At 47.5% G+C, this 14,685-nt stretch overlaps 1 protein-coding gene across 3 annotated transcripts in view; it reads right to left on the bottom strand.

Annotated features, from left to right (window-relative positions):
- Nucleotides 1–14,685, bottom strand: part of LOC119433019 (A disintegrin and metalloproteinase with thrombospondin motifs adt-1) — a 56,697-nt gene that overhangs the window by 27,879 nt on the left and 14,133 nt on the right. For all 3 annotated transcript variants that reach the window (XM_049658622.1, XM_037700170.2, XM_049658623.1), the window contains exons 7-10: nt 10,484–10,631; nt 9,269–9,539; nt 7,575–7,658; nt 1,522–1,640 (exon numbers count right to left, since the gene is read on the bottom strand). In XM_049658622.1, the coding sequence (XP_049514579.1) occupies nt 1,522–1,640; nt 7,575–7,658; nt 9,269–9,539; nt 10,484–10,631 (622 nt within the window). The remainder of the gene's footprint in view (nt 1–1,521; nt 1,641–7,574; nt 7,659–9,268; nt 9,540–10,483; nt 10,632–14,685) is intronic.

Raw genomic sequence — 14,685 nt, 5'->3', positions numbered from 1 at the left:
AACAAGACAGATACGCAGGTATGACAGCTTCCTTTAGAAAAAATAAATGTCACAGTTTCGCCCTAAGGGCGAAGCAATGAATGCGATAGCAACACAGCAATGTCATACGAAGTAAGGTGAACGGCTTTGGTAGCAATATGAATTGTAGTAAACATGAGCTGATTAAGTAAGCAGGTGTGCTGCGGCGTAAGTAGACCGACATGAAGAGAGACTCGATGACCACGAGAAGGCGCTTGTGAAACGGTGGTGTTGATGAGAAGCGCTTCCCGTGGGCAGCGCGTGCGAAGGGACACACCTGTAGTGCTGCACTGCCGATCCGGGCAGCATTGCATGTGTAGCGTGCGTTGGAAAATGTGGCCCGACTATTACTAACTGAATGAACAAGCGTGGTGTGAGCGCGCACAAACAAACATGAATAGATCACACTGAATGACTGGAGACAACGACTGTCAAAACGCTGGCAGCGAGCGCATGCGCCGCCGCGGGCGAAGGTACGTACGTGCGGTCTATCGCTTCAACGGAAACTGAGCGGCGAATGCACGGCGCATAAAGGTCAGAGGTGTGTGGAGATAAGAGACGGTGCGGACGAGCGACGAGCGCGGTTATTGGCAGCGTAGAAGTGCCCCCCCCCCCCCCCCCGCGTTCCCTCCGGCGCTGGCTTCCCGCTTCCTTGCTTGCGCGTGGGTGATTGCGTGCGTTCGCTCTCCGTGATAGCGCGCGTCCCCGCACGGTTCCGCTCGGGCATACGGCGCGCGGCGAAGATTTTATCTATAGGGAACCTCACGGCGACGGCGACGACGACGGCAACGGCAGAAATCCGGTTGAAGTGTCCATATAATTGCTATCGCAATAAAATGGATAGTTTCACCCAAGGGGCCAACCAAGCATTGACTACGGCAGCAGTGTTTACCGGGCCGGTGTTCAATGCTGCTCCCAGGCGTCTCACAACACTGGCGACTGTAATCTGATACTGTGCAGCACAATTTTCTTCATGAGATTAGAGGGCGTACAGTTGATAGATTATGTTATCTATATTCACGGACAACTTTCTGAGGGCAGTGAAGGGAAAGCGACGGAGGCAAAGCGCAGAAAAATAAGAGCGCTTCCGAAAAATGTTCCACACTCTAATCCGCGTTACATTAAGCAGGGGGAAGAGAACCCCTAAACATTCTATTTGCAAGAACAAGATACAACAAAATAGATAACCAATTGTTAGACTTCAGTTATTTCTGCATTTGTCTTCCCAGTTTGGGCAAATGCGAAACTATATATACTACACGTGGAAGCTACGCTGATTCAATATGTTCCAACAAACTCAGAAGCGCCGTCAAACGCTGCCGGACTACTTGCCACAGGAACACGTGTGCCGAAACTCCGTTACCGTAGTTTTCTCTTCCCTGACACAAAGCTGTACGCAACTATAGTACCTAATTTTAAAGACTGATCACATGCGCTATAGCTCATATAAGCTGTCACTGTAAAAACGGGAACGGCTCCGTGACATCCAAAATTTCGGGTTACCCTGAAAGGTAGAGGGCAGCGTCCCAGCGGGATTCTTCGGCAAGGTTCCTGTGTGCCTGATACTTGCAGAAGGACGACAACAGCAGGTCCCGGTTCCCGTTATAGTGTGGCAAGTCAGCCTAAAAACAGAATTAACACCGCTGATTTGTAATCTTAGCACAAATTAATTGTACGGAAGGTATGCAAAGAAGCCACATGGAAGCAACTCCATAGTTTCGTTGCCATATAACATTGGCCGTTTATCAGAACCATCAACACGGCAGCCCACTCGCATTTTGCTAGTGACTACGAACTTTCACTGCAATAGTTTATTTTTGTTTAGCTGATAACCATTTCTTTTCTTAGCCCTACATTTTAACCTGTTGTAGGCTGACATGATTACGGTGACAAGTTTTATGGGTCACATTCAGGCAGTTCATCATTTGGTTTCAACGCAAGAACACTGCTCTGACACGCGGTTAATAGTGGAAATTCAGACAAACCCTGTACCTATATGGCAATCAAACACTGTCACGACTCACTCGACGCCGGCCCTTATCGCCGCGCACACTCTGTACTCTTCAACACTCTTTCCCTTATTAACAATAAATACGAGCACTGAATAAACCAAGGCGTCTTTTACCTGGTCGGAACTGGCCCGTGCGTGTTATTCTTAGACCAACGACGAAACATGGTGTCAGAAGTAGTTACGCGAGCCAGCCGCTGCTAACCAAGGGAACATCCGCGAACAACCGCCACCAGCCACACAAGAGCTGTCATGGAATTTCAGAACAACTTCGCCAAGGGGGTGACACCAGTAGGAACTGGTGCCTGTTCAAACAGAAGTTTGGGCTGTTGGTGTCTGCGTCAACCCCACTAGGGAAAACGTATACAGGACCCACGAAGACAGCTCTCCTCCTAAGCGTGGTCGTCGACGACGGTTTGGAAGTATTCAACAACTTTGACTTCGGTGATGGCGAAAGCAAGCAGGATTATGACACCGTCATAAGATAGTTCGACGAGTACTGCGCATCACAGCTAAATGAGGTGCATGAACGCTACGTTTTTCGCCAGCAAATACAAGCCCAAGGTGAGCCAGCAGAGCAGTTCATCAGAGATCTAAGGAGGCTAGCGCAGTCTTGCAATTTCGGCACCCTGGCTGAGTCAATGATAAGGGATCAGATTGTGTTCGGAACAAACAATGGCAAAGTACGCGAGAAGCTGCTGCGCGACAACAAGCTGACGTTGACGAAAGCTGAGCAAGTGTGCAAGGCAGATGAGTTGTCTACCGCACGAAACGAGCTCTGGGACAGAGCAAATCAAGTCGAGGCATTCAAAGTAATGCCTAGCATCGAACCTCGCCCAGCAGACGGCGACGCCATGACACAGGACAGGTGCATCGACGCGGCAAGGGCAACGTCAAATAGAGGTGACCCAGAAGTGTTCAAGTGCCGTAGGTTTGGGCGACGACACGCGGCTCGGAACTGCCCGGCATTTGGGCGCACCTGTCGGCGGTGCGGTGGTAAAAATCATTTTGCCGTTAAATGCAACAGCAACAAGGAAGTTGCGGAAGTCAAGAGCAGCGAAGAGTTCGACATTCTTGACATCTCAGCCAACAGGGTGAACCACCTACAAGACTGGGTAGTTCAAGCACAAGTAGCGAACAAGGTGGTTGAGCTTAAGGTGGACACGGGTGCTCAAGCCAATCTTCTCAGTGACCACACTGCATGTATCAACGCCTCCAACCAAGAATACGACTCAAGCCTAGTAGCTCCGTACTACGAGCGTACGACGGAGGGATTATCAAGCACTTGGGAATCGCCACAACAAAGGCCAATATAGGCGACAAGTCCGCTGACATCGATTTTTTTCCTGGCGAAGAAGGGACCTCAAGCAATTCTAGGGCTCCACGCCAGTGAGGCCTTGGGGCTTTTCCAGCGATCAGTGAGCGCAGTAACGGCATGCAACCGCGAACAAGTGCTTACAGAATTTCCCGAAGTTTTCACATGCACGAGGCGCCTTCAACGTCCATAGACGATGGTGCTACGGGATGACTCTGTACCTATCGTCCAGATGGCCCGACGCGTGCCGCTGTTCCTGCAAGAGCCACTACGACAGGAACTGAATCGACTGCTCAAGGCAGGCATCATCGCCAAAACAGAGGAGCCGACAGACTGGGTGAGTCCCCTAGTAATTGTAAGGAAGCATAATGGCGAACTAAGTGTGCATGGACCCCAGGAAAATCGGCGAATGCTTGAAGCGCGAGCGCTACGAGATGCCGCGACGAGAAGACATCGAGGCTGAAATCGCGGGAGCGAAAATTTTTTTTTCTCGACTCGATGCTAAGTCAGGCTTCCATCAGATACCGCTCGATGACGAGACATCTAAAATATGTACATTTTCGACTCCTTTCGGGCGACATAGGTTTTTGAGACTGCCATTCGGAATCGCCTCGGCCTCCGAAGTCTTCCAGAAAACCATGAGCTAAATATTTGACGCCATCCCAGGAGTGCGCGTCTACGTAGATGATATTCTAATATGGTCGCCCACAAGGAAAGAACACGATGAAAGGCTGAAAGCTGTCCTGGAAGCAGCACGCAATTCTGGTCTAACATGGAACGCGGAAAAGTGCGAAATAGGGGTGGCGAAAATTTCGTTTTTGGGTGACGTGATTTCGGAAGAAGGCATCCAGCCAAACACCGATACTGTGAGATCGATGCTTGACATGCCAGCACCAACCGATAGGCTAGGAGTACAGCGAATGCTAGGCGTCGTCAATTACTTCGTAAAGTATTCGTACAGTATTTGAATGGAGTGAAAACCAGGCCAAGGAATGGAATGATCTGTGCAAATGCTTAACCATGCAACCTGTGTTGTCACCGTTCGACCCCAAGCGAGGCACTAAAATAACCTCGGACGCCTCCCAAAGGGGCATAGGAACGATACGGGGAATTGTGGAAACCTGTTGCCTACGCTTCGCGGGTACTGACCGAGACACAGGAAAGATACTCGCAGATAGAGAAAGAAGCAATCGCTGTAGTATTTGGATGCGAAAGGTTCCATCACTTCGTGTACGGACGGAAGATCATTCTCGAAACCGATCACCATCCACTAATAGCAATCGTTCGGAAGGCCATAGGAGTAGTGCCACCCCGACTGCAGCGTTTTCTTTTTTTCTTCGCTTGCTCAAATATGATTTTGACCTAATTTTTATTCCAGGGAAAAAGTTGGTGTTGGCTGACATGCTGTCTCGGGCTCCAGTCGACAGAACGGGCACGGACGAGGACAACGAAGAAGTGGAAGTACATGCCGTAAGCGTAGTTTCGTCACTCGTTAGCGAAGCCAGTCAAGCCCGGTTGTTGGAAGAAACGAATAAAGACAGTTCCTTAAAGTGCGTCATCGAATCCATAAGAAGTAACCGGCAGATAGACGGACAGCTCAAGGCCTTTTCCAAGGAATTAACTGTGGTAAACGGTATACTGTTCAAAGGATGCAAGGTAGTGCAAGTGAATGCTGATATTGAAAACGTCGTGAGCACGTGCGCAGTTTGCAAAACGTACTCCTACAAACAACAAAGTGAGCCTCTTATGATTCGTCCTGTTCCAGAGCATGCGTGGTACAGAGTCGGCGTTGACATGTTTGAGTATGCCGGGAGCTCCTATCTCTGCGCAGATGAAGCTTTGTCAAATTTTCCAAGAGTAGAATTGCTGCGTGACACGTCGTCTGCCACAGTCATTGATAAATTAAGTGCGATGTTCGCAAGGTATGGCATTGCAATCGAAGTTTGTACTGACGGAGGGCCTCAATTCACCAGTCGAGAATTCTCAAATTTTGCAAGAAGATATGACTTCAAGCACACCATTTCAAGCCCTAGATTTCCACGCTCGAACGGCTTAGCCAAAAAAGGTGTGCAAGTCGTTAAAATAATTCTGAAGAAAACCACCGAAGGCAAGAATGATTTTTGGCTCGGATTACTCAATTGCAGATCCAGTCCCTTGGAAGACGGTCAGTCACCAGGCGAGCTGCTTAAAGGTCGATGACTGCGCACCACGATACCCGACTTCCAGGAAGCAACACGCTAGCTGGTAAAAAAAAAAAAGCATCGGCAGACTATGCAAATGGGGACACGTCTTCCACCTTTGCAGAAAGGACAAGTTGTCCGCGTCCAGGGAGACACATCGTCAACCAAAGCAAGAGTAATCAGCCGCATGCGGCCCAGGTCCTACGTCATAAAGACGGAAAAGGGCAGTGTGATACGACGTAACCGTCAGCATCTGTTGGCAACGAGAGAGCCGTTTAGTAGTTCCGAGGAGGATGCGTCCGATGAAACGTCTGACAACGAGGAACCAGACCAGCGTCAACTACCAACAGGCAACGTGGATGGAGGGTCTGACAACGAGGAACCAGTCCGAACTCGGCTGCCACAAGGCCATACAATCAGGCCAGCCCAGGCTCTTAGAAGGTCTACGCGAAACAGAAGGCGACCGGAGAGGCCAGCGTACGGCGAGAACTTCGTTCAGCGCCCGTGACTGGTCACCGCTCATCCAACTACGGTTATGCAAAAAGTTTTTGTTTTGTTGTTCAAACTAATTCAAAGATGGAAGATGTATCGATATGGTAATCAAAGCCTGTCACGATTCACTCGACGCCTGCCCTTATCGCCGCGCACACTTTGTACTCTTCTGTTCTCCTCTGTACTCTTCAACACTCTTTCCCTTAACTTTAAATACGAGCACTGAATAAACGAAGGCGTCTTTTCCCTGGTGGGAACTGGCCCGTGCGTGTCATTCTTAGATCGACGACGAAACAAACTCTTCAAGTGAAAAGCTAAAGCAAATCGTGCAACTCATCCAAACAGTTTACGTTGTCTAACCTTATATAACTTTTGTATGTGAACTGACTGCAGAATGTAAAAAATAACTCAGCTTTAGCTGAGTGTAATATACACAAAGCATTTTGTGGTAATTATTACAAGTGCGGAATTTCCAGTTCGGATACAGCAAAAACAATCGATATTCTCATACAGTTATGGCTCCGCCGGCCAAAATACGGCGTCCGGTGGCACAGCTACCGAAACAGCCGATCCTCGCACTTTAAATTTCATTTTGCGTGTGGCTGTAAGGTCTTGAGTATACCAAGCAAGCAGGTATTAAATTATCGCCACATTTAAACAGATACAAAATGTACACTTGATGATGGCCCTCGACCCACCGTGGTGTCGCAGTGGCTTTGAGCTGCTAAGCCCGAGGGCGCCGTATCAAATCTCGGCCATAGCGGTTGCATTTCGATGGAGGTGAAATGCAAAAACGCCCGTGTACCGGGTATTGGGTGGACGTTAAAGAAGCCAGGTGGTCAAAATTATTCCGGAATCCCCCGCTACGGTGTGCCTCATAATCATATTGTGGTTCTGGCGCGCAAAACCTCAGATTCTTCTTTAAACTGATGAGAGAAAGCCCCCACCTCTCCAGTCAGTTTCTCGTCAGTACATATGTGTGCTGCTGTTTTTGCAGTGCTCGTGAGGGGGGTCTCACGCTTGTTCACAACTCCTGATAGCTCTCTGAACATTACGCGGTGATTTGATGTTATAGCTTGCTTCTGCCCTTTAAACAGCCGTAGGCCAGCCGGTGAGTTTCAGTAACATTCCTGACGTTGATGCTTTTTCATATTCAAACTCCCAAAATGAGATTTTAGCAGTCAGGGCTGCAGCGTAATACAGGCTCTTGACTCACTCCACGTTGAAAATGATGAAAAAAAAAAAAAAAAAACTAGCGCGAACAACAGAACGCACAACAAGGACGAAACACGACGACCATTGACATGACCATGTTCGACGTTTACTAACTCGCCCAGTTTTCACTTCTACTAAATACTTCTGAATATTCCACATAATCGACTAGAATATACCATTTCTCGGTGAGAGAAACCACCACCTCTCCAGTCAGTTTCTCGTGAGTGCATATGCGCGCTGCTGCTTTTGCGGTGCTCTTGAGGGGGTCTCACGCTTGTTCACAAACCGTGAATCCATTACGGCGGAGACCCGGGAGCTATCGTTGGAAAGGTTTATATCAACTCACCGGCTGCGTTTCCTGCAGTTCAAGATGGACAAGTGATATGTAGATCTTCTCTCTCAGGGAAGGCTGCACGTAGATTGCCTGCACCTGCGAGCAGGAAGAAAAAAAGTAGGGCACACAGCCATCACTCGTGGGAGCTCATCGAAGGGTGCTTTTGTGCCCCGATTTACAACTTGGGCAGATATCTTCTTTGAGGCTCTGATGGAGCCAGGAATTGTCACAAGGCCTAACAGTAGAAAAAGAGCCATTGTCCATTTAATAAAATTGTTTGTAAATGTGCTTGTTAGCATTAATTTGCGCGCATCGCTGCGCGCATTTGTGTGCGGCAATGAGTGCTGCAATCATTTCAAGGTGCGAGATGGCAAGAGCAAAGAAATACGTATGCTGCCTGAAGCCACGCCAATCCAAGCGACTGACAAAGAAAGCCGCCTGTATGTTACCGTTGGCATACTTCGATGTCGAGACGAATCTTAAGAAGACCGCCGATATCACGTCCGAACTTTACTACCGAGTTGAGGTGAGGGGAAGCGAAAGAAATTTGGAACAAGGTTCGCTTCATGGAGGAAGCAAAAAAGTCAGGAGGGAGCACTACGTCACGGAGCCAGCCTTGGCAAGGGAACGCTCCGTGAAGCCAGCCCTTTGTGCAGTGTCGGCCCAACACCTGACATCTTGGCTCGACATCACGGAGCAACAATCGAGATTTGCCGAGACTTTTGGTGTCCGGTGGTTTTTAATCAATGTGCACTTGTTTCGGGGGCCCTGCCGCAGCGCTGCATGCAAAGCGGGAGCCATAAAATTTACTGCGCGTTAGATGTGACTATCATGTCTTGGGTCGCCACGCTTAGCTTCAATCGCGTTGCGCGATGCTCCCTCTTAACGTTTTCCTTCCATCATGGTTCGCTTCTTGAGTAAGCGCAAATGGTCGACAAATGACTACTTCTTTGGGCGGAAGCAGGCAGGCTAAGCGTCTCTATATCAGGTCATGACGTAGTTTCCGTTCCATCCTGCCACTAGAAGTCTGCGAGAGACATAACCATAAACCGTTTCTGAGGTAAAATACACTCTCTGGGCTAAACTACGAACTCCAAACGTCTAAACATTACTGATATGAAACCATTTCGATCGGATATAAAAAATGATTAAAGTACTTTGCATTCATCATTGCGAAACAGGCAGACGACGGGACGAGTGAAACAGACGAGACCAAACTTAGTGCAGTTCATATTACTCCAAAAGTACGGTACGTTGGGCGCGTTGGTAATCCTTATTGTTAACTATTGACAGCGTGAAACGACACGAACGACAGAGGAAACATACACGGACAAGCGTTGTAATTTTACGTATTGGGTTAAAAGACGCCGAGTTGGAAAGATAATAGCGCAGACCTGTGGTTTTCCCTGTTCTTGGCACCGTATTCTCTTTCGGTTACTTTCAGAGATATTGAGTGCGTATGCTCATTGGCTGAGCCAGCGGTAACGGAACTGGTGAAAGGACTGGGTTAATTCCTATCAGTGTTATTTTCACGATGCATAGTTCCCTAGCACGTTGAGAGGATGCCGTTTGTTTTAACGAGGTGTTGCGCGAGACAGTACGTCACATGGCACTGAAAGTATTCCTAAAAGCAACTGATGGAGAACACAGGTGTTCCGCGAAGCCTTGCCTGACGCCATATAGGAATGGAGACATAGGGAACGTACCTGGTTCAGGTATCCCAGGACGAAGTCCATGAGCCTCTGTTCGCTACCCAGAAAGTGCAGGAAGCTAAGGTAGGCCTTCTCGTCGACAAATAACGCAAGCTCCAGGAACTTGGCTCTCCGCTCTGTTCTTGCGCCGGCGCCACTGGTGCCTTGCCGCTCGTCGTGATATTTTACAGGCCGTGTTCTGGTGCTGGAAGCAACGTTGGAGCCGTTCTTGCGGGAACCGCTCGAGCCTGTGCGCCTTCGGGTGTTGTTGCTGCCTTGTTTTCGCCTGGCGAGGACGGTGAAAAGTTAGATCTAACTTCCTTCCGCAGAATAACGATGCGAAAAAAACAACGACGTGCTTTCTTATCGAAACGTTATTTCACAGAAGCCGTGTTAGTACACCCAAAAACAAATTCTTGCTTTCATATGTAAAAACGCTTACTGTTCTTTGACATTGTTACGCAGAACGGCACAGCAACGAATGCAACGCGTCGATGGAATTCAAGTTCCTCACAAAAGCGCCCGAAACGGAGACATGAGGTCCTGCTACGCAGGCTTCGTTTGGTTGTCGCTCGAACACCTCTTACCGGAGAAAAAATTAAAAAAGACCACGGCGCAGCGTAAACCAGCAAATAGACCAATAGCTACTCTGTTGCTACCTTGACGATGAGCCCGTGGACACTTCACATTTGCTGTGTAGTGCACTGGTGGAGTGTATACACCAAATATTAGACGTCGTGCCACCCAGACCGAGATCAGTGCAACATGGAACGGGCTAGCTAACGTGCTTGCAAGGCACCTCGTATGTATCGCTGGCTCACATCTCCACGTGACTCCACGCAATTACGTGCTTATCGTAGACAACGAGCCCGTTCAGAGCATTTCGCGTTCTTTCATGTAGCGGCAAGCCTAGCAGTTCAATGGGCTTTGTCCCCCGCATAACTATATTTTACCCATATACACTCCCCCCCCCCCCCCCCCTACTTGAATTTCGCTAAATCAGCTAAGAAATCGGGAAAGACGTCTTCGTTCGAGCTTATCAACGGCTTAGGCTCTATAAATGTGTCGGGAGAATCAGCAGCACTTCGCAGAATAACAATGAAGATAAAGATTTCGTAAAATCGGTTTTGGCCAAACTGAGGAGTGACTGCACTGCAAAAGGGTCCCTTATCGTGAAAGCTGCAATACTGATTGAATTCGATCCCCTGTCTGAATCTTTGGTCCACGCACCTGTCCGGATGTGGGTACCTCTGAGGCCATCCTGTCGGCCGCAGGCTTGGCTGGCGTATTCGAACTGTCGGCCTGGACGTACGCGCTGTCTTGGGATTCGACGACCAGGGAAACCGATCGTTGTTTTGCCACGGATGCAACGTCTTCTCTGCCACAAGAACAGAGAAAGGAAGCAAGAACGCATCGCTCATCATGCTTCATTCGTTTAACAAACGGTGTTAATTAAAACTTACCAGAATGAGAAAAAATGGTTACGGAAAATAGCAATATTCTAGTATTTGAGCTAGGTCATTCATAAAGACTGAGTTTTCCATCACAAGATACTGAAACATGCATTTGACTAACAAACAAAATTTCCCAAAACTAATGCTTTCTTGGTACATATTTCAATTTGTGAATGGGAACCGTTGAGTTCGCAAGACATATTTATTTCGAGGTGATTCTCAGGCTGGCAGCAGTTCACAAACATAAATTTCAAAAAAAAAAAAAAAAACGCCGGCAAATTCGACGCCTTGTGGGAATTGATGTTATGCGAAGGAGTGTGCTCCCGCCTACCAAGTTAACGAAAGGGCCGTGAGAGCACCAATACGCAGGTGGCTCTTTCATGACCTACATGAGACACATGTCATGATAATAATCTCGTGACCTATCATTTATGTTCGTCATACACTCTTGTCATACTTTGCCAAATTTGGTACCTACCAAGTTAACGAAACGACCATGAGAGCACCGAGACCTAGGCAGATAGATAGATAGATAGATAGATAGATAGATAGATAGATAGATAGATAGATAGATAGATAGATAGATAGATAGATAGATAGATAGATAGATAGATACTCTCAAAGTGGCAAATGTTCGCCAAGAAATGCTTCGCATTTAAAAGAAGAAACATTGTATGTCGCTTATGTCTGTGTCACATTATTCATGCGAGACGTGTGTGTGTGACAGAGAAAGAGAGGAAGGCAGGAAAGTAACCAACTGTTTGTTTAGAAAGGCATGTTTTGTGTGATAGGAGAAGGACATCTGCCGTGTTGTATGAATCCATTGTACAGTAAAGCAGCAAACGCACACCCCATTTAATCCTTGCATATTGTTGTGCATTTTGAAAGAAACTTGCTCCGACTTGATCACGACGTTGTGGTGACAAATAATGAAAACGTGTACTTGCAGATTTGGGAACATAATGAAAATGAATTACGTATGTGCTCATGTGGCAAACGCCAACTGACGACAGATAAGCACAAAACCAATACAACTCGGCGAACAAGGTGATACAAGAGAGAACGCGTCGTTGTTTCACAGAGGAAACAAAACACATCAAACTGCAGCATAACATTCACTGAATCGACACGGTTGGCCGGTTTCTCGGAGCGACTCGAGTGCCCTTTCTGGCCGCTAGAGGTGTGTGTTCTTCGAGCTGCTTGGCCGTAAACGAAGGCGCGGTGCCGCTGCTCCATTGAGTCAGCAAGACGTTCAGCGCGCCCGTGTTGTCTGGGCGGAGGTTGACAGCTTAATAGCCGCTGACGAGACGCCAAGGCGTGAAGGCAGCCAGGCAGGCTGCGGCGGTGGCGATAAACGGCTCGCGTGAAATGCGATCGACGAAGGTCACTCGGTGCGATTGCATGTGTCCCTGCGGTCTCAACAGTTTGGTGCAATAAAAAAAGGCTACAGGCGAAGTGGTAGTAGCTATTTACTAAAAAAGCAGATGCTTTCTGAATCTGCCTCTTTCTTTGTCGTAGTATACGCTAAAGATATTCGCAATATTGGGGCTCACAATCTTTCAGCAGCTATGAGCCTGTGTGCCGACGCTTTTTCTGATTATTCTGGGAACACAGTAAGCATGTTCCTACAAATACAACACGTGGTATGGAAAATAAACGCGAGCAAATAAACCGTACTAAATCTTGCAGTGTCAGGGAATATGCCTTGAGTACTTCGCAACTTACATGTATCGGCTACGACCTCGAATAAGGCTGAGCTGAATGTCAAAAAGTAAAGGCTGAAGACGAAATAGTCACGTTATGAAAATTGCAACCAAAAGTACGGTTAAGCAATTAAACATCGACCTTCTTTTTGGTTTAGGCTTTGCTTTGATCAATGTCCAGTGCGAAGGTTCACACAGGTAGGTTTTTACGGACGTTAGATGGATGCAACCTAAGGGGTAGTTCGATGGATGACACATAAGGTTATTTTAGCTAGTGTAAGTTCAACGTCTGTGGAAAAGAGGTGCAAACGAGGGGTGGACGACGGTCGGCAACGACACGTCTTTAAACGATCGGAATTCTCTCAAGTTCTAGGGTTCTCGGAACAAAGTCTTGAAAACACCGGCACAGCTCCCCCCCCCAGCCCCAGCTCCTACATGTGTCATAATAGATGGTTATATCTGTAAGCATTTTGCCCCGCCGATTGTGTTTACAAGACACCTCGTAGCTCGGAAAGTAGCCCCATGCCAAACCTTTTTTCAATGTGGCCACGCTTTGTGGGTATTGATACCACAATGATAGCGCAATCGCGAGGAGAGCAACCCACTCCGTTTCTTTTGAAATCGTGCGCGGACGATGTTCACGTAATATTGTACGTCTCTCTCAAGAGAGCAGCTGAATGTTCTATGTCTATTGTTTCAAATCCGTAAGACCTATAGTATCGTACAATGAGGTGACCAAGACCGAGTAATACATTCCGAGTAACAATACTTTTCGCTGTACAGCTCGACTGAACGAAGGCCCATACTGACCTTCCCTTAATCCCTCAATAATACATTTTGTTGTTCGACTACATCCCAGGCCACCATAGCGCTGCACAAAACTACGAGCTACTGAGAAGACAGAAAGCGCGTACAGCCCACGGTCAAGGCCAATGTCAAAGACCGGCTTCTTTGGCGCTTCAAAGAAGAGGCTGGGCATGGCCGGCTGGCAGCTGGCCACCAACGTTCGAGCAGTCTGTCTTCACCACAGCGGAAGGCGTCAGTCTCTACCTCTTTTGTTGCTCGAAAACGCGTTCAGTGAGTCTTACGTCCGTCAAAACAATCGCATCTTCAAGCATGGTTGAGCGACAACGTGAGCACATAGAGTGTTTTTTTTTTTTTTCTTTAATGGACCTACGTCCACGCTACTGATTCATCGAGGCCTTTGCCGTCGTCTGGGGATGAACGCCTCCGGCGTAGAATCTGATGGAAGGAGGTACGCATGGCGGAGTTTTTATGCTTAGGTCCGTGTATGATGCCAGCATAGTGTCAATAGTCAGCGAGTGACTAGGGAAATTTATATTTGTGTTATATTGATTCTGTGATTTAATTATACAATTAACGAGTACGCTTGACATTTTTTCCTTCGAGGCAAATATGCTCCCCACATCGTTAAATGACCGAAATCATCGAAGAATACAGTCTCTGCCAGTTAAAAGTGTGATCGATTAAATAAATAAGGGAAAGAAATACGAAATAAAACAAATTATTCTGATTTGCACTTGAGAGGTCAATTATGAATTTGTAGGCAGTCGTAAAAACGTCCGAATAAAGTCATTGTGACAAGATGCGTGTTTTTTTATAGGCTATGAAGATACATGGAGTGATTCACGAGGAAGTGTAATGAGGTGTTATTTATTCACGCTGAATGACTCCTTTGTTCAACGCATAGAAGAACTACGAAAACATTTACAGCCACAATCTGCATTCGCGCGTTACCGGCGGACTTATTTAGTCCTTTTTTTGCGGGTTTAAACATGTCACCACAAAAACGGATTCAAATGATTGGATTGCGGTGCTCTTGACGTCGCCAAAAATGTACGACACCCCACTTTACTTACCAGCCCTCCCCCCCCCCCCCCCCCTCCCAAACACAAAACATATTGTCACGTGCCTTGAGAGAGAACGGGCGACGCGACGCTTATTGAGGGTAGCGGGCTCCTGAAAAGCACGGCGCTGGGAGCTGGCTTGCTTGCTTGCTTGCTTGATCCTCATCCGTGGCGCTCACCCACTACGGGGGATTGGCCAAGAAGCCGGCGGTTAAAGGTTAAACGGAAGGGGGAGATGGAGAAAAAAAAAAAAAACTAGACGGAAAACTAAATCAGGGTGAAGTATAGTGTTTATGATAATTTGGAAAGAGATTTACAGGGCAGAGACAGAATTAAAATCATTGTAATTGTATAAAAACAGCACAAAAATTTTGGTGGTATTAGAATAATTCCGAAACATCAATTAG

Source organism: Dermacentor silvarum, chromosome 11 (assembly GCF_013339745.2).
Source record: "Dermacentor silvarum isolate Dsil-2018 chromosome 11, BIME_Dsil_1.4, whole genome shotgun sequence".
NCBI lineage: Eukaryota > Metazoa > Arthropoda > Arachnida > Ixodida > Ixodidae > Dermacentor > Dermacentor silvarum.
Note: the sequence above shows the minus strand (reverse complement) of the source record. Positions and strands in the feature narration are given on the sequence as shown.